This window comes from Tupaia chinensis, unplaced genomic scaffold (assembly GCF_000334495.1).
Source record: "Tupaia chinensis unplaced genomic scaffold, TupChi_1.0 Scaffold145519_1, whole genome shotgun sequence".
Classification (NCBI taxonomy): Eukaryota; Metazoa; Chordata; class Mammalia; order Scandentia; family Tupaiidae; genus Tupaia; species Tupaia belangeri.
In genome coordinates this window covers 3,687,920-3,709,874 of record NW_006205376.1, presented here as the reverse complement: position 1 = coordinate 3,709,874, position 21,955 = coordinate 3,687,920, and the positions used below count along the sequence as shown (strand labels likewise).

At 37.0% G+C, this 21,955-nt stretch overlaps 1 protein-coding gene across 1 annotated transcript in view; it reads left to right on the top strand.

Annotated features, from left to right (window-relative positions):
* Positions 1–21,955, top strand: part of KIF21A (kinesin family member 21A) — a 161,056-nt gene that overhangs the window by 61,053 nt on the left and 78,048 nt on the right. Inside the window, exons 3-6 of the mRNA XM_027768117.1 lie at positions 18,498–18,720; positions 18,833–19,015; positions 20,513–20,662; positions 21,645–21,779. Of these exons, the coding sequence (XP_027623918.1) occupies positions 18,498–18,720; positions 18,833–19,015; positions 20,513–20,662; positions 21,645–21,779 (691 nt within the window). The remainder of the gene's footprint in view (positions 1–18,497; positions 18,721–18,832; positions 19,016–20,512; positions 20,663–21,644; positions 21,780–21,955) is intronic.

The window sequence follows — 21,955 nt, the reverse complement described above, 5'->3', positions numbered from 1 at the left end:
GGAAAGAGAGAAAGCAAGTCGCCAGGTCCGGAACTCAAACCAGGGTCAGCCATTTGGGAAATCCAGCTCCTTAGCCACCATGCTACCTGCCAACCCCTGAAATTAGGTTTTAAAGTCATTCTCATGCCTCCTTAATTTTATCTATACCTTGAGTTAAAATATTCCTTGTCATAGTTTTATAAGCATGTATGAGTTAGGGAGTAGGCTTGTGTGTTGTAATAGAGACCCAAGACAGCAGATGCTTATGTAAGATAGAAATGATTATACTAGTCTTGGGCTAGTAAGGAACTTGGATAGAAGGACCTAGGCTCTTTCTTACTCACTGCTTTGTCCTCCCCTGGATATTGATTTCAGGTGCACGGATGGAGAACCACCATGTTTACGTGCCAGAGAGAGAGGAATAGGAAGGATATACTTTTTTAAGGGACTCTTTTAAGGAGGTAGTGCACATTACTTTTTTTTTTCTTTGCATCTCTTTAGTCAGAATTCATCTTTCCACCCCATGAAGTAGCACAGGAGGTCAGGAAATGTAGGGTGCCATGTCATAACCAGGTATAATTTTTATTGCCAAATGGAAGAAAAAGAACATGGACTTTGGGAGACATTTAGCAGTTTTTGCTATATGTCCTCTTTTCTTTTTTAAAAATTTTGCTACAATGTATGTGTGCTCTCTGGAAAGAGAGACTGAGAGAGAGGGAAGGTGAGAAAGCACCCCTTAGAAGGGATGACCACATTGCAATCCCTGCTCCTCTTGGGATTTTGGGTCACATGTACATATACCTGGTGTGCTTTTCAATCTGCTGAGTCTGGGACTTAAACTGTGCAGTCAGCCATTTGAGACCCAGTCATTTTTATCACCATGCCACCTGGCTGACTACTGTACCCTTTTTATTTTCCATTCATACCCACTTTTTCATCAAGTCTGATCTATCTCATGCCTTGTTGTACCTGGCTGGTGGGAAGTTAGTTCTCTCCCCAACTCCTTATGTGGCTTCTTGTAACTGGCACATTCAAGCTGAAAGCCAATTTGTCTACTATCTGCTTATCTCTGAATACATATCCAATGTACAGTGGTAAAGTAAGGTAAGGTTAATACATCCACTGGAAAGTGGAAGAGGAGAAGAAGGGTGAGACACTCCAGTTGGAAAGGGGAGAGATAGGAAATCCAACAGTCATTGGTCTTTAGAAGCTGTCAAATCCTTTGTGTAGGAAGGAATCATGAAGATTTTTATCCTGGCAATAGAAAAGGTCTTTGTTAGTGCTCCTGGCAAGCTCACCCCACTGCCCTTGGGAAGGAAATCACTCTTTTTCATGGTTCCCGGCTTTGTCCTTTGGGGAGTTCTTTATTGTCTATTATTCGCCATGGCCAGATCTAAAGTGGGCCTTGGAAAGTATACTGTTTACTTGGGGATAGATGGCTTACAAAGCCAATTTCCTGCTGGTGCAGGTAAGAGAGCCTAAGGGATTGTCTTTGAGTTGAACGGTCATAAACTTTTACAGTCCAAGTTTGTGTGCATGTGTGTGTGAGTAGTGTATCTCCTCAGAAACTCATTGGGCTTTCTGCCCGTCTGCACTGATTAGCTCCAAGTGTAAGTAATCACAGCCAAACTGTTGTTTTTCCTTAGCTAAAAGTGCTGTATTTTAATTGTTGGTCTTTTTGAATCTCCCGTTTCTTTTTTTAAAATTTTATTTTTATCTGCTGGAGGATATGTTCTTTCTCTGGAGAGAGAGAGAGAGAGAGAGAAAGAGAGATGGGGGGCATAAGAAAGCACCTCCCCCATGGAGGATGGTTACACCACAATTTCTTCACCATTCTTATTTTGGAATTTTGGGCACATGGACATGAGGCTAGCATGTCTCTCAAACTACCAAGGTGATGCACCACTATCCCTCTACATTCTAGCCAGTGAGGAGAAAAGAAAAAAAAAAGGAAATGTCTCTTTTTTCTATTTAAAGATTGATTGTTGGCTAGTCACTATAGTGTAGGTAACACAAGTGCCCTGCAAGTGTGGTTCAGATACTTGGGTCTACCTGAAAATATGCCAAGTTCATGTGTGTGTATGTGTGTGTGTGTGTGTGTGTGTGTGTATCCTGGATCTGGAAGAGCTGTGGGGCTGGGGAAAGGGGATTGTAGCATGAGGGGGCTGTTGAGGGTGCTTCTCTTTCACTCTTTCAAGCATGTATATGCATGCACATGTGTGTTCCATATCCAATAAATAAATGAATAAATATATAAAATAAAGAACTTTATTATTGACATTGGCCTGAACTTAGCAAAATAAAAGTATGTATAAGGAGAGAATAAGGGACCAGCAGTTGGTGTAATGGCTATGTTGCTGGTTTCCCATGTAGGTGATCACGGTTCGAGTCCTGGACCTGGTGGTTTAAACTCATGCTGGATGCATGTGTGTGCATGCCCAAGATCCTGAGAGGAGAATGGAGGAGAAGGGATTGTGGTGGCCATCCCCCTGGGGGAGTGATTTTTTGCTTTCTGTCTCTCTGTCTCTCTGTTTTTCTGGTGAGCACATGTGCCTTATAGCAAAAACCTCTCCAATAAACAAACAAACAAACAAATAAATAAGTGGAGAGAATGAATTTTGGAGTACTGTTAGCAATTTATGCCACAAAACATGAGCCATGCATTTGGATTTTTAATTTTTATATTTATTTATTTATTTTTACCATAGAGTGTGTGTGCTTCCTGGAGAGAGGAGAAACAGTGAGTGAAAGTGAGAAATCACCCTCAGTGGTGACGGCCATGTCACAATCCCTTCTTTTCTGTTCTCCTCTTGGGATTTTGGGCAGGCATATGCACACGTACTCAGTGAGTTTCAAGCTGTTGGGTCCAGTACTTGAACCATGGATGGCCACCCACTGGACTTCACATTTGGATCTTTAAAGAACAAGGACAAAACCAAACTCAAACAGAGTCTTTATTCCTACATGAAAAATTCAGAGTCGGATACAATAATTTTAAAGTATAATACAATAGAAATGAATTCTAACTCCCAGATATATAAAATTTACTGCCTTTTTAACAATTAGTCTGCAATTTGCTTTTCAGATACTACAGTGAATATGCTCACATGCCTTGCATTTGAAATGATGTGTTTAAAAATTTATTTCTTCACCTGTAAGTTTTTCTCTCATTAATATTTAATGAGGTATAAAATAGAGAGTAGACCCAGACTAGCATTGAGTTTGAAGCTTTTATAGCAAAGATCCCCTATGTGCAAGGAAGCCAAGTTGGGCAGTACCTGGGACTTGTTTCTCATTAGTAGAATATGGCCAAAGTCATGGGATATCACTGCATAATTGTGTGATATTACACTAGGTTTTAGCAGACTGGAGTAAAAGATTGTCCCAGTGTGAAGTTTATTGTAATTTCTTATACAGGTATGAAGTTTATCATAATTTATTACACAGTAATGGAGAATGAATATAGATGTTAAGAGTCCTGTGCTGCTTGAGGGAAAAACTCCTATGCTACATCCTACCTCCCTTCTTCCTGAGTATGGCCGCCACTGTGTGGGGGAGCTGCATCCGTGAGTGTTGAAGTAAGGAGATACATCTCAATTGGGTCTACAGGTTTCAGCTTCTGTTGAGCTTTATTGTCTGACCTTATCCTGTGTACCAGTGATTTAAATACGTTAGTTGGATGAAGCTTCTTGACTTTGCAATAGCTAGAAATTTAACTTATTAGGTATAACACTTTAATATTTGACTTAATTCTGTTGTATCTGTACAGATAATGTAAGACAGTTCTTTTAAAACAATAAACCTAGGACCAGCTATTAGCCTAATGGTTAAGGGAGCCATATCCCACATGGCTTACGATGGTTCAAATCCTGGCTCTGGTGCCTTGAAAAACATGCTGGACATGTGTGAGGGCCTGCCCCAAATCCTGACAGGATGGAGAAATGGAGAAGGGATTGTGGTATGACCACATTCCACTTCTTGGGTACTTTCTTTCTCTGCCTCTCTTTGGTGAGCACATATGTCCTCTGACAAATGAAAACAACAACGTACATATTTCTTTGGTTGACTTATTTTACATTTCATTTTTTTTTTTTTTTGCTCCACCAAAATCCTACCTACTTAAGAGCAACTGAAATATCATCTTCTCCCTCACTGTTATGACTATACTTTTCTTCTCTCTTCTGTCTTGGGCTGGTGTCTTCCACCTATTTTACTTAAAGTGTTAAAACTTAGACTATGGGATTGGCATCAGTTAGAAATGCAGATTCTCAGCTCCCACCCAGACCCTCGACATTAGAATTTATTATACATTTTCGTAAGCATCCCAAGTAATTCTTCTACATATTAAAGCTTGAGAAATGCTTTTTTCAGCCTTATTTATAGTAATAGCATATATCATGTTGAATTACAGGTTTGTATTTGTCTCATTTCCTGGACTAGATGAAAAATTTCCAGGTATCAGAAACTCTCTCTCTTTTTTTTTTTTTTGATAGGTTTTTGCTATAGGGCGCATATTCTTGCCAGAAAGACAGAGAGACAGAAAGCGAGAAATCACCCCCCACCCCCACCTGGGGGGATGGCCACGTTGCAATCCCTTCCCCATTCTCCTCTCGGGATCTTAGGCATGCACACACATGTGCCCGGCATGAGTTTAAGCCACCGGGTCCAGGACTGGAACTGCGGTCGACTACATGGGAGTGCAAAGACATAGCCATTACACCAACTGCTGGTCCCCAGAAACTTGTTTTGTTTCATTTTATTTAAATTATTTAATTTTATTTATTTTTTATTATTTTTTAAATTTTCTATACGACACGTGGTCGAGAGAGAGAGAGAGCGAGCGCGAGTGAGAGAGCAAGCTACCAGGGCTTCAGCTGTGGTTGGCCATATGGGAGTCCAATGCCTCAACCCCTGTGCCACTTGCTGGCCACAGGAACTTGTTTTCTTGTTTATTTTTCTCACAGTGCCTTTTGTGATTTCTTACATATAGGGGCACAATAAATTATTTGCTAAATTGAATCAACTCTAGGATTTCTTCCTACTTTTTGGAAAGCTTTAACTTTTATAGCTTGAAATGTCTGTTACTTAAGCTATCATTTTACTGATAAAGCAAGAATCCTCATAATCTATTTATAGGCATTAGACTTTTGCCAGAAAGGGAACAGTAATGACTTAGCTAGGTATAATAATGTTTCTGAAATCTCTAATAGCATATTTATTGGATTTCAAACACTCAGATTGTTTTCTCAGAATGTACAAATGTAGTTCCTGACTCTTATCTATGCCAGTGGATGACATGTATCTGTCTCCTCTGACCTTCATTTTAAGAAGAGGATTAAATGTATCCTGTGCATTTATCAAACATGCTTTGTTCTCTTATGATTCTCTAGTATATTCACGTGCTGAAATGTCTCAGAGTGAAAGCTGGCTTTCCTAGGAACCTGCTCTTTTTCACTTGCCAGGGTTCTTTTCACTTTCTTTCTGATCTTGTCCTGATGGTAATAGATCAAGTTAAACTGGTGAGAATTGTATGCAGAATGTTATTTGCATTTATAATAAATTTATATAAATGTATAATAAACCATGTTTCAGAGGGCAAGACTGACCATGTCACTAAACTTCCTAGGTCACCATGTAGTCCAAAAAATAGGAAAAAGGAGAAGGAGAAGGAAAAGAATCATGTAATCAGTAGGAAGAGGAGGAGAAGAACCATGTAGTCTATAAATTATAAATTTATTTGCATTCTCATGCTGATAGTTCATGAAATAATATAAAGCTCCGATGAATGATATTCAGCTTGCTTTATTTTCTTTTTTTAAAGCTTATTTATTTATTTCTTCTGAGAGAGAGAAAGGTAACCACCACCACCCCCCCACACCGCTTCTGCCTAACACACACACACACACACACATACACACACACACACACACACACGGCCTTCACACAGTGGTCTATCCCCAGCCTTGACCAACCCAGGTCATGTACCCAGCACATAAGGGAGGGTCTTGGATATGAATCATGTGTGTCCAGCATCACAAAGCATTGTGGCACTGCTGCTCTACCGTCTGGTTTCTGTATCAGCTAACTTTCTAGGAGGCAAACCATCTGCAAAAGTGAAGTGTGGAGGTTTAACTAACAGAAAGGTAATTTTATTGGCAGGTAATTTCATTCCATATACTATTGTATGGTATATGTGTATTATGTATTTAGAAAAGTATAGTTTATTTTGAGAAATTTCTGAAATTATAATAAAAATAAATCTGTACCCTGAGTTTTGTTGAAGGTCTTACATAGTCACTTCTGCCTCATTGCACTTAGCAAGCACAACAGAATAAGATATCAGAGTTGTTTCATAGACTGAGTCCAAATACAGTAGGAGAAATAATTTAAAAAGTCTGTTGAATCTGTTAAAAGTGCCCATTGGAATAGAATCTTTTTTCCCTTTCTCCTTTTTCTTCTTTTATTGACTACATGGTTCTCCTTCTCTTCCTATTGATTACACGATTCTTCCTCCTCGTCCTCCTTTTTCTTCTTATTTTATTGACTACATGGTGACCTAGAAGTTTAGTGACATGGTCAGTCTTGCCCTCTAAAACATGGTTTATATTTTATTTTATTGGCAATCAGATTACCTATAATCATTCTTAAAATCATGACAATATGAAGTTTTTAGAATTTTAGAGCAGTTGCTTAAAGGAAATCTATCTCTCAAAAGATTCAGGAATTTACTCTATGTCAGGCTTTTCAAACTTCTTCTGTGGACGCCAAATTATCCTTTCTTGAAATAAAATCTTACAAATAAGTAAGGAGCTGAATCTGTTATGCTTTAAAAGAGTGATGAAGGACTGCCAGGTAGTTTGATGGTTAAGGCGCTGGACTCCTGCATGGTTTACCTCAGCTCAAGCCCTGCACCTGGTGGCTTGGCTTGCTATCTCACTTTCCCTCTGGTCTCACTCTGGTCAAATTAAAAATTAATATTAAATAAATGAAATGAAATAATTCTTAAATATATAAAAAAAGACTGGTGATTTTTAAAAGAATTATTTAACTTTATTTATTTATTTATTTATTTATTTATTTATTTATTTATTTATTTATTTTAATTTGATCAGAGAGGGACAGAGTGAGAAAGAGAGAGTGGGAAAGTGAGGAAGCAACCCACCAGGTGAACCGTGGTTGGCCATGTGGGAGTCCAGCGCCTTAACCACCATGCCACCTACTGGCCCTGACACTTAGGATATCTTTAGTCAGAAGAACTAAACATTAAGGAAAGGTAATTGTTTTAGAAAGTAGATGACAATGCCAGATTTATTATATCAATCAGAACAATCTCTGAGTACATAATTTTAAAAGTTGCTGCTGTGGAGTTCTTACAGCAGACCACGGATATGATGAAGCTGCTTACTTCTGCTGATATAGAGGCAATGCTTTCATAGGCCTGTCTCAGAATAGCCTTGGGATTTCATGGGGGAGCCTTAGGGATTGCTGGACATGGGAAGCGTGGTGGTGAAATGCTTTTGAATTGAAGGACTAGAGAATACTGTACTTTGGAGGAAATCATGTTTCTAAATTGCATTATTTTAATTTTTATATTAAGACATATAGGAAATGTAGGCTATTGCTAAACATTTGATTCAGGGTTTCTGTAGCTAAAAGAAATTAAACTTTAAGAAAGGCAGTTGGAGATTTGTGATTTGTAATTTAGAAATGGAATGAGTTCACTTTTTCCTCAAAAGGACAGGTGGATTAGTGGTGTTATGAATGGCCCTTATTTGACCTGATACTGTCATTGTAATATATCACATGTCACTCATGTGACTCTTCTGAATTCAAAATCGTATTAAGTAGTACTTTCAAGGATTATGGTCTTGAAGCAATAGGATTTAGTATAATGCAGAATATAAACTATCCTTCGGTATTGTCTATTCTTTGTAACAAATTATTACAAATTTAGCAACTTGAAACAAATAACACATATTTATTATACTCAGTTTCATGGCTCAAGGATCTAGGCCCAGCTTAACTGGCTCCCCTGCTCAGGTCTCATGAAGGCTCAATCGGGGTGTCATTTGGGACTGCAGCTGTCATAGGGCTGTCTTCCTTTGAACTTGTGCAAGTTGTTGGCCAAGTTCAGAGCCTCGTGGTTGTATGGCTAAGGAACCCATTTTCTTGCTATCTGTTGTTTGGGGACTACTCTGAGATCCTAAAGGTTGCCTCTTTTGTGGGCAGTTCATGGCATCACTGTTACATCCTTCTTGTAGTCCGGCAGGAACATGTCTCTCTGATGTTTAATCTTCTTTTAAAGGTTCACCTGCCCAATTAATGCAGGCCCACCCAGGATGATTTCCCTTTGGTAATTCCAGGTCAACTGGTTAGTAACAGAATGGAAATTGGTATTGTGTCATAGTCACAGAATTCTCTACACTTAAGGGGTGGGAATTATATGAGTGTTGATTATTGAAGATCATCTTAAAAATCTGCCTATCACACTTACCTTACAAAAATAAAGTGTTCTTTCTAATATCTTGCTTTGACTCTGACCTGTTCCTTACAGTTTATTAGGGGATGACAAAATTATGGATTATTTTATTGTTTGTGGTAGGAATTATTTTTCCTTGAAGATGAAAAGTGGTATTAATAACTTAGGTTCATTACCATAGAAGTAGAATCTCAATCTGTACAATATTATCTATACTTTCAAAATGTCATTTCTAGGGATCAGCAGATGGTGTAATGGTTACATCGCTGGACCCCCACTTAGTCAACCATGGTTCAAGTCCCAGATCTGGCAGCTTAAAACACACCAGGCACATGTGCATGTATATCCAAGATCCCCAGAAGAGAATGGAGGAGAAGGCATTACAGCGTGGCTATCCCCCCTGGAGGACAATTTCTTGCTTTCTGTCTTTCTGTCTCTCTCTGATGAGCACATGTGCCCTATAACAAAAGTCTCTCAGATGTTATTTCTATATCTAAAATGCAGAGATAAAAATGACAAGTCCCCCTCTACCCCCCACCCCCACCTGCTTCACAGAGGAGAGAAGGAGAGAGAAAGTACCCCCTAGTGGAGCCTGATCATGATCATGCCATAGTTCTTTTTCCCTCCCAATTCTTCATTCTCTTGGGATCCTGGGCACATGTGCCTGTACCATATGTGAAGCCATTGGGGCCAAGACTCAAACCCCTGAGCCTCAGTCAGTCGTGTGCTTTCCTCTGTGATATACCTAACTGTTGTGGTATGGGGCTAGCCCTGTTCTTAGGCTTTTTATTTAATTTCTTTGATAAAATCACAGAAGTGTGTTTTTTCCTTGAATGTCTTAAAGAAATACCTTTCTTCCCATCAACTGTCATTGTAATTAAAGACCCATTTGAGGGAGAGGAATTTCTTTTTGCAGATCTCAGTACTTATTATCTATGGCTGATCTTGAGGGAAACAACTCAGCAAGGCCACAAATGGTCTAATAAGTACCCGTGTCAGAAATCCTTTCTCTACATCAGAAGGTGGAGAGTTAAAGTAGGGCAGATACTTCCTTGATGTGGTGTCTACTAAACCGGAATGAACTAGAAGAGGATTAAAAAAAGGGACTGGAAACCCCAGTGGCTCAGTTGTGGTGACAAAATGATCGCCGTCCTAATTTTTAGGAAATGAAAGAGAGGAATTTAGTAAGATATAATTAACATTAAGAAATCAAATTGAACAATAGTTAAGTAGCAGCCAGTGTAATAATCATCTAAAACACTAACAAATGAGATAAAGACAAGCGATCTGTATAGGGTATAGATTTATTGGCGTTATGTGGGAAGAATGAAAGTGCTCACGAAGTGCCAAGTAGACTAATTACAGATAGGTGAGAGTAAAAGAGCCACAGAAAGTGGGAATCAGGTCAGATTATTGAGTAAACTGGAGAACGACACAATCGTGTGAGACTGACATCAGAATAACTCAAACAAACAAAAAGAAAAAAAGTTAAAAAAAAAGTTTACATAATGGAAAAGTTTGTTACACTTGTGAAAGTGTAGACTAAAGAACAGCAGTACATTCTAACAGGACAATAAATTAACAGTAGCCAACTGCAAAAAGAAAGACATTTTATGTGTTATTCCTCTTCTGTTTGTGGGGGGAAATTTTGACGAATAAATTAGCAAAAGAAAGATTTATTCCTTTTGATGTTTTCAATAAAATTAGAAAGAGAGGAATAAGAGAGGTGGAGATGTAAGAGAAAGTCTTAAGAGTGATACAAAAATGACATACATTTAAAAATATAGATTTGTGTATTGTCAGTGATGTTAGTGCTAATCTTCTAATTTTGAAAGAAAAATGGGTGTCTATAAAAGCAGTAGTAAGTTATAAATTTTAATGTCATGAACTTTTTTTCCTAAAGTCAGCATTGCATCAGTGACCACAAATCATTGATCAGTCATTTGTCAATGTTGTAGTCACTAGCATGGTATTTCATTTAATTTAATATAAGGATAAATTATACCATAAAAATTTAATCCCCCCTTTTAGCTAAACCTATTACTCATGATCTCAGTTCTGTTCTTTTCTGAATGACATGACCTTACTAGTTATATGGAGATAGAAAAAAAGATAATAATATTGAAAAAATAAAAATTCCCATTTGACTTCTTTTGTCTCTATACTGAGGCACATAGCAGGATTAATGAGACTTAATCACTCTTATGAAAGGCTTTAGGTTCATTTAATTATTTAAGGTTGTCAGAAAAGTCATGAGATTTTTCTTTTTTTTTAATGCAAAAATGAATTATTAGAACTTTCCCAACAACCCAATATTATAGCAATAGTATGAGGAACCAATGAGTAAATCATGCATTTTTTAGTGTGTTGGAAGGCTCAAATTGATTTTAGATGTTAAGGGGCCTTATGAGGAGGCAGTTAACTTGGAAGATTTTCAAGTAATGCTGTAACAATAATAACAATACTTCATAGCTACCCAGGGTTTCATTGCCACATTATTATTATTATTTTATAATTTTATTTCTTATAGTTTTGAAGTCGACCAGAGGCAGACAGAGAGAAAGAAGGAAAGTGAGAAGCAAGCGACCAGGTCCAGAACTCGAACTGCAGTCAGCCATGTGGGAGTCCAGCTGTCCCAACCACCACACCACCTCCGGCCCCATCACCACATTATTATTCACTCCTTTGTTCAAGATGCTATGATGTGCATGTGGCAGTAATAATATCATACAGAGAAGGAAACTGGAGCTGAGAGGTAACTTGCCCAAGGTACAGCTAGTATTTGTTAAGACCTGTGAAAAGTATGAGAGTTTTCCCTGTGTACAGGCTAGCCTGCTCCTGTTTTCATGGATAGTGGTAGAAGACACAGACTCCTGAGCTGGGGACTAAGAACTTTTATCACTCCCAGTACAGTAAGCATTGTAAGCTTCATGTTGATTTAAACGGGTTCCTCTTTCTCTCCCAATCCAGTGGGGTGACAGTGCAGGTACACATACTATATGGATACAGTGCAAGCAGGGGGGCATGGAAAACATGGAGCTTGCAGAGTCACTGCTGTTACAGAAGCAGAAGCAAGCCAGCTTTTGATCAGATGGAAGACATTACTTCATTGTTAAAGGCTGCTTGTTGCAAACACAACCTTGGGAAATGATTCATAAAAAGGGCGGTTAGGGTCTTGTCTTCTTTCTCCCAGAGCGGTTAGGGTCTTGTATTCTTGTCTCATCCAGCCAGAATGTTCAAGGATGCTCAAGTGCATGGGTGATTGCTTCTCACAACAGAATATGGCAGAATCAAAATGTAAAACTCAATTTTTCCCTGAGTTTCGTCACTAAAACTCTTGCTGAAAAGGTAGTAAGTATAACTCTTTCTCCCAAAATACCCAGGACATCTTGAAACAAGTCTTTTTTTGGCTTATTTTTGAGTATTATGAAGACAAAGACAGAAGGCAGGTCTCAATTTTAGGAAACTTGATTTAGTTTCACGACCTCCTCTAGTTTTGACTAGGTACTTTTGGGTAGGGAGCAATGATAATGTTTTCATAAAGAAAGTCCCTTTTCCCTGTGGTCACAGTAAAAATTACAGCAAAAGCCGGAGTATTTAATAGGAACCATGAAGAAATAAAGAACAGGGAGCAGGACCAGCAGTTAGTGTAATGGCTATGTAGCTGGACTCCCACATAGTCGACTGCAGGTTGAATCCCGGATCCAGTGGCTTAAACTCACATCGGGTGCATGTGCATGCATGCCCAAAGATTCCAAGAGGAGAATGGAGGAGAAGGGATTGCCGTGTGGCCATCTCCCTCTGGGGGATGATTTCTTGCTTTCTGTCTCTGTCTGTCTCTGTCTTTCTGGCGAGCGCAACATGCCCTATAGCAAAAAACCTCTCCAAAAAAAAAAAGAACAGGTGGTATAACTAATGGTAGATGTAGTGCACAACAAGGGAAAAAAAAAAAAAGGTTATTGCTACCTTTTAAAAACCTGCATGGAGGGGTTATGTCGCTAGACTCTCACGTAGTCAACTGCAGTTTGAGTCCCAGACCCTGTGGCTTAAACTCACACCGGGTGCGTGTACATGCAGGCCCAAAATCCTGAGAGATGAAGGGATTGTGGTATGGCCATTTCCCCTGAGGGGTGATTTCTTGCTTTCTGTCTCTCTGTCTCTCTCTCTCTCTCTCTCTGTCTTTCCAGTGAGTACATGTGTCCTGTAGCAAAAATTTCTCTAAAAAAAGTGGCTGGCAGGTGGCATGATGGTTAAGATGCTGGACTCCCACGTGACTAACCATGGTTCGAGTCCTGGACCTAGCAGCCTGCTTTCTCACTTTCTCTCTCTCTCTCTCTCTGGTCAAATTAAAAAATAAATAACAATAATAACAAATACAATTAAATAAATAATTTAATAAAATCTCTCTTAAAAAAAAACTGCATGGTGGGTACACAGTGGTGGTCTAGTGGTTGAGGGAAGAGGATCCTAAATGGCTGACTGTGCAGTTTCAGTCCTGTCCTTGATGGAGAAACATGCTGGGTCCTTGTATGTGTCTCAGGATCTGACAGGATAGAAATATGGAGGAGAATGGCCTGTGGTGTTACCATGTCTCATTGTGAAGTGCTTTTTCCCTTTTCCTCTCTTTTTCTGTCTCTCTCTGGTAAATGCACATACCCTCTGGCCAAAAACAAAAAACAAACAAACAAAAAAACCCCACAGATAATTTAATTTTTCTTGAAGGATTACTGAAAATGGAATTAGAACTTGGAAAAGCATATTAGAAATGTTAAATCCAGGTGCTCACTTTATAGATAAGAGCATTGAAATTTAGAATGGTTAAATCCTTATCCAAGAACATTGAGATGCAGAATGGTGAAATCCTTGTTCAAGAATAAATTTCTAGTGATAAAATGGTGTTAGATATTATGATTAGCAAATGCCTGATATTTGAATGCTCCCTTTTACCTAGTGTAGTTTATAGAAGTCAGTAAACATTTGTTGAATTACTTTGTTTTATGGATGAGTAAGATCAATTCTGTTTTCAAAGAACCATTTACTTGTGGAGAAACAAAAATTGAGTTTGATATCTGCTATTCTAAAATCATGAACAAATTGCATAGAGGAGTAAGTAATTTATCTTGAGGTAGAAGGGAGATCTTTATAAAGGTACAGATTTTGAATTGGGTCTTGAAGAATTATAAACAGATTTTCTAGGCAGAGAAATTAGGCCCAACATTAAAGCAGAGAGAAGCCACGTAGGTTGATTGGCATGCTGAATGAAAAGCATGCAAGTTAATCAGGCAAAATGAAATTGAGTAGCTGAGTTCATGATGTTATTTGAGGTTGGAAAGACTGGAAGGATCCACATTGAGAAAAATTATTAAATCCAGCTAAAAATTTGGACATTTTTTCTTAGGAAACAACAGATTATTTTGAGGCACATAGGTGCACAAAATAAAAGAGAAAACGAGATTCAGGAATTGGAATCGGCACAAAATGAACATCACAAAAGGAAATTGCACTTAGGGATGTGAGAAATATGGGGTTGGATATAGAATTCAATTCTGAGAGGTCAGGTAGGACAAAGTCTGAAAAAGGTCCTCCATATTTGGAAATAAGAAAGTCGCTGGTACCTTTTGTCAAAGTGGTTTTAGTAGTGTGTGAAAGCAGAAGCGAAACGGTCGCTTTATGCTGAGCAAAGATTCAGATCTAACAAAATGAAGACATTTGTTCATGTTCCTTTCTTAAAACTGACTAACTGCTAACATCTTTTAACCTATTGTTTAAACTTTGAGTCTTCACAAACCAGGCACAAAAACTGTATTTTAAAATAATTTTATAACATAATTATCTACATGCAATATAGTTGTATATAATCTGTACTATTGTAATATATAAAATCCAACAAAAAGGTAAATATGAAATTACATATTAGATATATACTATAAAATTATAGATAATATATAATTATTATATATAGTTTTCTATAATATAGTTAATTATATATACACATTGTTGTAGCCTTTTATAATATATAGGGTTGTCATGAAAGTCATGAAAAACCAGAAAAATATGTCATGACTTTTCTGACAATCTAATAATATTGCTATATAATATTAGAATATATATCCTGAATATTTAAGATTTAAGCTTTATGCATAATTGTTTTTCTTTAAGTGGTTTCAAATGTATATGATTGTATGATTTCACATTTAAAAATATTTAATTTTATTTGTTATTATTATTATTTCAAATTTGACCAGAGAAAGAGAGAGAGAGAGAGAGAGAGAGAGAGAGAGAGAGAGAGAAAGCAAGTCCCCAGGTCTAGGACTCAAAACTATGGTCAGCCATATCGGAGTCCAGCACCTTAATGACCATACTACCTGCCGGCTCCCTGATTACACATTTTTAAAAGCCTGCAAGACTTTATTATTTCTTAATGTTAATGTTAATATTGATGTATTATTGTTATTGGGATTGGATGAGTGTGTTTAATGGTCTAATTTTTTACTTAAGAATACTAAGAAAAAATTTCAAAATACACAGATTAGTAAATGTCAGATTATTTTTTCAGTTTCTCTCTCCCAGAAGGATTGGTATTTTTTTTTTAAATACATAATCTTTAATAGCTTAGAAATTTGGGTTTGTAGCTAGGTAAATTTCAGACTTTACCTTTCAGAGCTGATGAGTTGGTGTGGGTTAGGATTTCATCAGATAATTCTTTATTTATTTGTTTTCAATTTTTGCTATATATAGGGAATGTGCACTCACCAGAGAGCTAGTGAAAGAAAGTGAAAAAGCACCTCCCCCCTCCTCCCACGGGGTGGGGGGGGTGGGAGAGTGACATGACTATACTATAATCCCTTCTCCTCCCTTTTCTTCTCAGGACTTTGGCAGGCACAGGCACCCAGTTGTTTTCCAAGCCCCTTTGTCTGGGACTCAAACTGTGAAGTTGGCCCCCTGAGTAGGATAGGCTGCCTTAACCATCACACTATTGGCTGGCCCTCATATGAGAATTCTTGATTTGAGTATAAATGCAGGGATTTGGAGAGTTTAAACTACTAATTTCTGAAGGGCTACTGAAAGGCAAATATATCCCTAACCTTTGAAGTATAATCAGCTTCCAATTACCTGCATGTGTGGGAGACCACCCCCTTTTAGGTAGCAATTTCTTAAATCTGCCCGGAAATTGCCACTGCCCAGATCCATTAGAAAAGAGTTCCACCCATGTTGTTGGCTTTTAAAACACTTCATCTTCTCCACTCCTGCAAATGGATGGAATTACTCCTCACACACTTTCAACAAAATCCTCTTTACCATTAGCAAGGATAATCATCAGATGAGTATAAGTTGAGAGAGTAAGTTAAAGACATTCTGAGTGACATTGACATTCTAAAATTGGTTATCATTCTGTATGTTAAATGGTACCTGGTATTGTGTTAAAATGAAATTAAAAGTACCTTATAGACAAAAAAAAAGTCTATGTATAATCATTAACTTAACATTGATGAGGCACTGATTTCAAATAGTAGCCCAGAGGTCATTTTCATGTAGACAACTGTGTTTTTGTTTTATCTGTTTTATTTTAAGGGATTTGTTAAGTTTTATGGAGTAGCATAGCAGCCACAGAGCTGGCATAAAGCAGAGACCTGGGGTTAATGAGGTGGTCTTCAAGAGAATGGATGGTCTAAATTCAGATATGGCTTTATGTTGGAATGCAAAGAGTTCATGGGAACTTCTAAAAGAAGTGATACCTAAACAGACTGAACACATGAAATGTTCAAGCTGGTAAAGGAGTTGTGAATTGAAAGGGCGAAGAAAAGTGTCTAGGAAAAGGGATGAATTTATTTGAAGGCATAGAAGCAAGAGCGAGCATACCTTGTTAATGAAACAGATTGAATAAATGATTACCACTACCACTGCCAAAGATTCTTTAATGCAAAGATGGATCTTGGCAAAAGCAGATGGATTAGGGAAGCACTGAAAGGTTTTAAGCAAGGCAGTGACCTGATCACATTCTTATTTGACTAATGCCCCTCTCTAATTGCAGTGTGTGTGGAACAGATTGGTGGGGTAAGATTTAACACAGGTAGGCTGTTGAGACTTTCACAATATTCTAAGTAAGAGGTAATGAAGGCCTAGATTAGAGTGGTGCTAATGGAAAGGGAAAAAAGGTTGGTGGGAAGAGCTATTTCAGAGATAATTAATAGGTCTTGGAGCTAGATTAGATAGGTAGAGTCGTAAAGAGTGAGGAAATGATATTAAATTGAGGTTATTTCTGGCTCTCCTATTTCTGGCTTGACAGCAATCAAGATGGCGATTCTCCCAAAGAGGATTGTAAGTTTTGTTACCGTTTCTTCCACATAACTGGAACAAATAAAGTAGGCGGTACTATCATAGGCTATTTTTACAGTCTATGGATAGAGCTTCTCATTAAAAAATCCTTTGCTTTATTTGTTATAATTTTATAATAGTACATAAGTATTATTTCCCTCTTTTTCTTTTTTATAATATAGTATCCTATACTTAAATAATGTCAGATCTAAAAGACATTTTGGAAATTACAGTTTCCCTCTATGAATGAGTAAATTGGAGTTCTGAGTGAAGACCACTGATATCTGTGGAGTGACAGAAATAATAAAACCCGGGTCTCCCAGTGGTCATTCCACTGCTCTTTCCACAGTACTGGCTCCAGATTGGTTATTAAATTCCATTAAATCAAAGAAACACACTAGAAGACTTTATTACAGGAAAACACCAGTATCATAGAAGAAAGAAAATCATTTCATAAATAAACATATTCTTTACTTAACACATGCTTTTTGGGACTAAAGAATTCTGTTCCTCAATAGATGATGACTGGAGTTGCAAAAATTCAGTCCTTTCTCAATATTGTCTTTCCTATCCTTCCATTGACTTCCATCCTGATGAACTGGGAAGAGTGAATTCAGGAGATCTGGACTTAGTCTTGACTTTGTTATAATAAATAGATGAATTTATTCTAACTCTATAGATCTGAGTTGTTGTTCTTACTATAAAAAATAAGAATGTGGGACTAGATTCCGTTAAATATTTTTCCTGGCTCTGTCATTTTCATTTTATTTTTTCCACCCCTGGTTGTCTTGCCTTTCTTCCTTAGACTGTTTCTCTTTCTCCATGGTGGTTAGGAATCTCCTTAAAATCACAGGGCCTGTAAGTGGGTGGGCATATATGTCCATCATAGTCCTGTTTCTAAAATGAATACAATAGAGCCAGATTTTTGGTTGTCCTATAATGAACATATTACATTATTTACTTTCCTTCTTTAAAAATAGGCCTTGAAATAAAAAATGGAAGACAGAATAGGAAAGTATTGGAGTCTGGTATTGGGGAGGATGTAGGGTAGAGACAGTGCTGTGGTCTTACAAGTGGAGGGAGATCTGGAGATAAAATACCAAACAGAACTTTTATTTGTGTTTATTTTAAAATTTAAGATAAAATTTGCTTTTGTATATATTTCAATATATTATATGACAAATCAATGTGATAATACATGATGTAATTTATGAATATATATGTATTATATAGTGGGAATATGCTTGCACATTAAATTAAAAGATGGTAATGGTTAAATAAATTTGGAAACCACTGGGGACGGCATTAAGGTATCAAGATAAATATTATGTCTGTAATTTTTTAATGTTTGTATATCATTGGAAATAAAGACAAATCTAAAATATAGTGAACAGCATTTTGATAGCAGAATTTATTTGGCAGGGTGCTTACCTCTTACAGAGTTGAGAAAAAGCATTCACCTGGATAAGTATTTAATTTTAAGATGACTTTTATTCTTGTTCATGATTTTGGGGAATTGTTAATAACTCATTGGGATAGTTACATAAGTTGTGTCATATACTGAAATTGATTCAATATAACTCAGTTTATTTTAAACTTTTCAACTGAAGGAGCAGTAGGTAATTGCAATAGTGCTTTTAAAAAAGATTTGTTTAAGAACTTTAAACTCTTATTTTTAAGGAGCCCATTTATTTTTATCTATTCCTTTTATTATTTCTCACAGAATAAGACCACAGCTTGCCAAAGAAAAGATTGAAGGATGCCATATTTGCACATCTGTCACACCAGGAGAACCTCAGGTTTTCCTAGGGAAAGATAAAGCTTTTACTTTTGATTATGTGTTTGACATCGACTCCCAGCAAGAGCAGATCTACACTCAATGTATAGAAAAACTAATCGAAGGCTGTTTTGAAGGATACAATGCTACAGTTTTTGCTTATGGACAGGTAAGTGTAAGAGTAATAACCTTTCGGAAGTGTCAATCAGTTGCACTTTTTTTTTTTTTTCTTGAGGTTATGTCAAGGTTATGTACTCATTTTTCTCTGTTCTTTTTTTCAGACTGGAGCTGGTAAAACATACACAATGGGAACAGGATTTGATGTTAACATCATTGAGGAAGAACAGGGTATTATTTCTCGTGCTGTTAAACACCTTTTCAAGAGTATTGAAGAAAAAAAACATACTGCAATTAAAAATGGACTCCCTCCTCCAGATTTTAAAGTGAATGCCCAATTCTTAGAGGTAGTAATCTAATTGTGTCATTAATGTTTTTAAAATTGTGTTCTTAAGATGATAAGCCCTATGATTTTATACTGTTGGCTTCTAGAATAGTACTTTTCATAAAATACTTAATAAAGGTTGTTTGAGTAAATTAATATTAGGTAATAGTAATGAGTATTCTTTACTTCTGGACAATGATGTTGGCATGTAAGACTGTAAATATTGATAGTTGATCAGCAACCACAGAGTAAAAGAACAATTCATATTGTTTATATCAGAAACTCTCTTTAGCAAGAACTAAAAATAAATGATTGTAAATTAGAAAGGCTCACAAAGTGCTGGGAACTAAGCAACTACAGCTGAAAGGGAGAGGGGAAGAATGTGAGAAATGCTGGGATAGAGGCTGTAGCACTAATTTGGCTATAGAAGCTGTATCCCTGTAAAGATAGTCAGGTGCTTCTGCTGCAGTATCCAAAGGTTAGGGCAGGTCTGGATAATTTAGGGCTGTCTAGTCCGGTGAGAGAGACATAACAGAAAGAGAATATTTAGGATCTGAAAAATATTTCAGCTAGGTGAATGGTAACATTCTGATTGTGGGTCCTTGGTTCAAAGAATGTTCTAATCTACCTTACCTGATTCATAAGCTAATCATGTTAGTCACTGATGAAATATTTATTTGCATTGTTTAGCACAAAATATGAAACTTAAATTGGTATCAGTTCTTATTGATGTTTTTAATGGACATCCTTATTTAGTAACCATTGTGTTTCTTCTAAAAGAAAGGTAAGTTGTGGTGGAAAAAGACAAAGTATTTTTCTGTTTTCCTTTTATCCTCCAAAACTTTGTTAGGTATTGTGACTTGAAAGTTTATTTATAAAAAAAATAGGTGTGTGTATCCTCTTCTAAGAAGGTAGCTGGTAGGTGGCACGGAGGTTAAAGCACTGGACACTCCCACATGACTGACCACTGTCCGAGTCCTGGACCTGGTGGCTTGCTTTCTCACTTTCCCTCTCTCTCTGTGTCTCTCTCTGGTCAAATGAAAATAAATTAATGAATACGTAAAATTAAGATAAATAATTCTTTAAAAGAAAGAAGATAGCTGGATTTTGTCAGCCCCTGTTGATACAGAAATGCTAATTCAGTTGCTGACTTGGCAAAAATGCTAGCTATTAATGTTTAGATGCATCAAGACTAATGGAGCAACAGGAAATGTATCTTTAGTTTCAGTAGTAAAAATTCTTAAAATGTTTTCTAAAATTTAGAATTTGTCTACATGTAGCATATGTTTCCTAAAGTTTGCTTGTATTTGTAAGTAATTGCTTATGTCTTGCGAGGTTTAGCAGAGCATTTTTTGCTAGTCCTCAACTTATTAGTACATGACAAGCTGTTTACAGTTCTTCTTTTTAATAAATAAATCTGGCATTTAATTGTATTTATAATAATAACTGCTTTATTCATCTTTACGTGTCACTTTGAGGAAGTGTGTGCTATTTTGAAGAACCTTTTTCTTTTTGATAGCTCTACAATGAAGAGGTCCTTGACTTATTTGATACCACTCGTGATATTGATGCAAAAAATAAAAAATCGAATATAAGAATTCATGAAGATTCAACTGGAGGAATTTATACTGTGGGCGTCACAACACGTACTGTGAATACAGAATCAGAGGTGACATTTATATTACAGATAAAGTAGAGAATAGTTAGCTTTGTTTAGACAGTCAGATGTGGTAATAGTCTGCTTAAGAGCAAGACATAAAATGTGTATCTTTAGGCATAGCCTGGATTTAAAGCTTTATCTTTTTTCCTCATATAAAAAACGTCAGGATGTTGTAAAAATATCAGAATTATAATAAAATTAGTACCTTTTTTATGGCATCAAAAGAATGTAAGGCATAGGGGGACCAGCAGTTAGCGTAATGGCTATGTCGCTGGACTCCCATGTAGTTGACAGCGGTTCGTGTTCTGAACCCGGTGGCTTAAAACTCACGCCGGGCGTGTATGTGTGCATGCCCAAGATCCCAAGAGGAGAACGGAGGAGAGGGGATTGCGGCGTGGCCATCCCCCCTGGGGGGTGATTTCTCGCATTCTGTCTCTCTGTCTCTCTCTGTCTGACGAGCGCACGCGCCCTATAGCAAAAACCTTTCAAAAATAAACCAAAAAGGAATGTAAGGCATAGGATAGTTTTCTGTCATAGCTAGAAAAAGAGGGTTAGACAACTGTAGGTGAATTAGAGGTAAACACTGTATTTTTTGCTGTAATACATACAGGACTGAATCATGATTCCTAAAGAGAGACTGTTAAGAAAAATTATAAGACAAAAAGTATTTCAACAGAGGGTACAGAAAGCCTGAGCAAGTCAGTTATCACTCAGTTTGTACCCAAGTGTTCTACTGTAACAATTCTGGTGGAAGCTGCAAATGTCAGCAAGACAAACAATGGCATCTCAGTGTTTTCTCGTATTAAAAAATAATACACTATTATACTGAGAAGTTCAGTTCAAAAAGTGCCTATAACTAAAATAATAATGAAAATACATGTTGCTTACATTTTTAAGTATGTTGGCTTTAGCCATTAGCTCAGACTTCGGATTGTGTGGTATCTTGTTTAAATATTGTTTATGAAAGCCCTTCTTTCTTCCTCTTTTCCAGATGATGCAGTGTTTGAAGTTGGGTGCTTTGTCCCGAACCACGGCTAGTACACAGATGAATGTTCAGAGCTCTCGGTCCCATGCTATTTTTACCATTCATGTGTGTCAAACTAGAGTGTGTTCTCCAATAGATGCTGTGAGTTATTACTTCGACTTCCTAAAAATTTCCTTCTTTACTTAAAATCACATGAATCCCAGCAGAGTGTAATTGAACCAAATTCAGTTTGTTTAATCGTTTTCTTAGTTTTCTCTTTTGATCCTATTTAAGTGGAAGCTTGTCAGATGTGGAAGATCTTGAGTCAAAAATAGAAT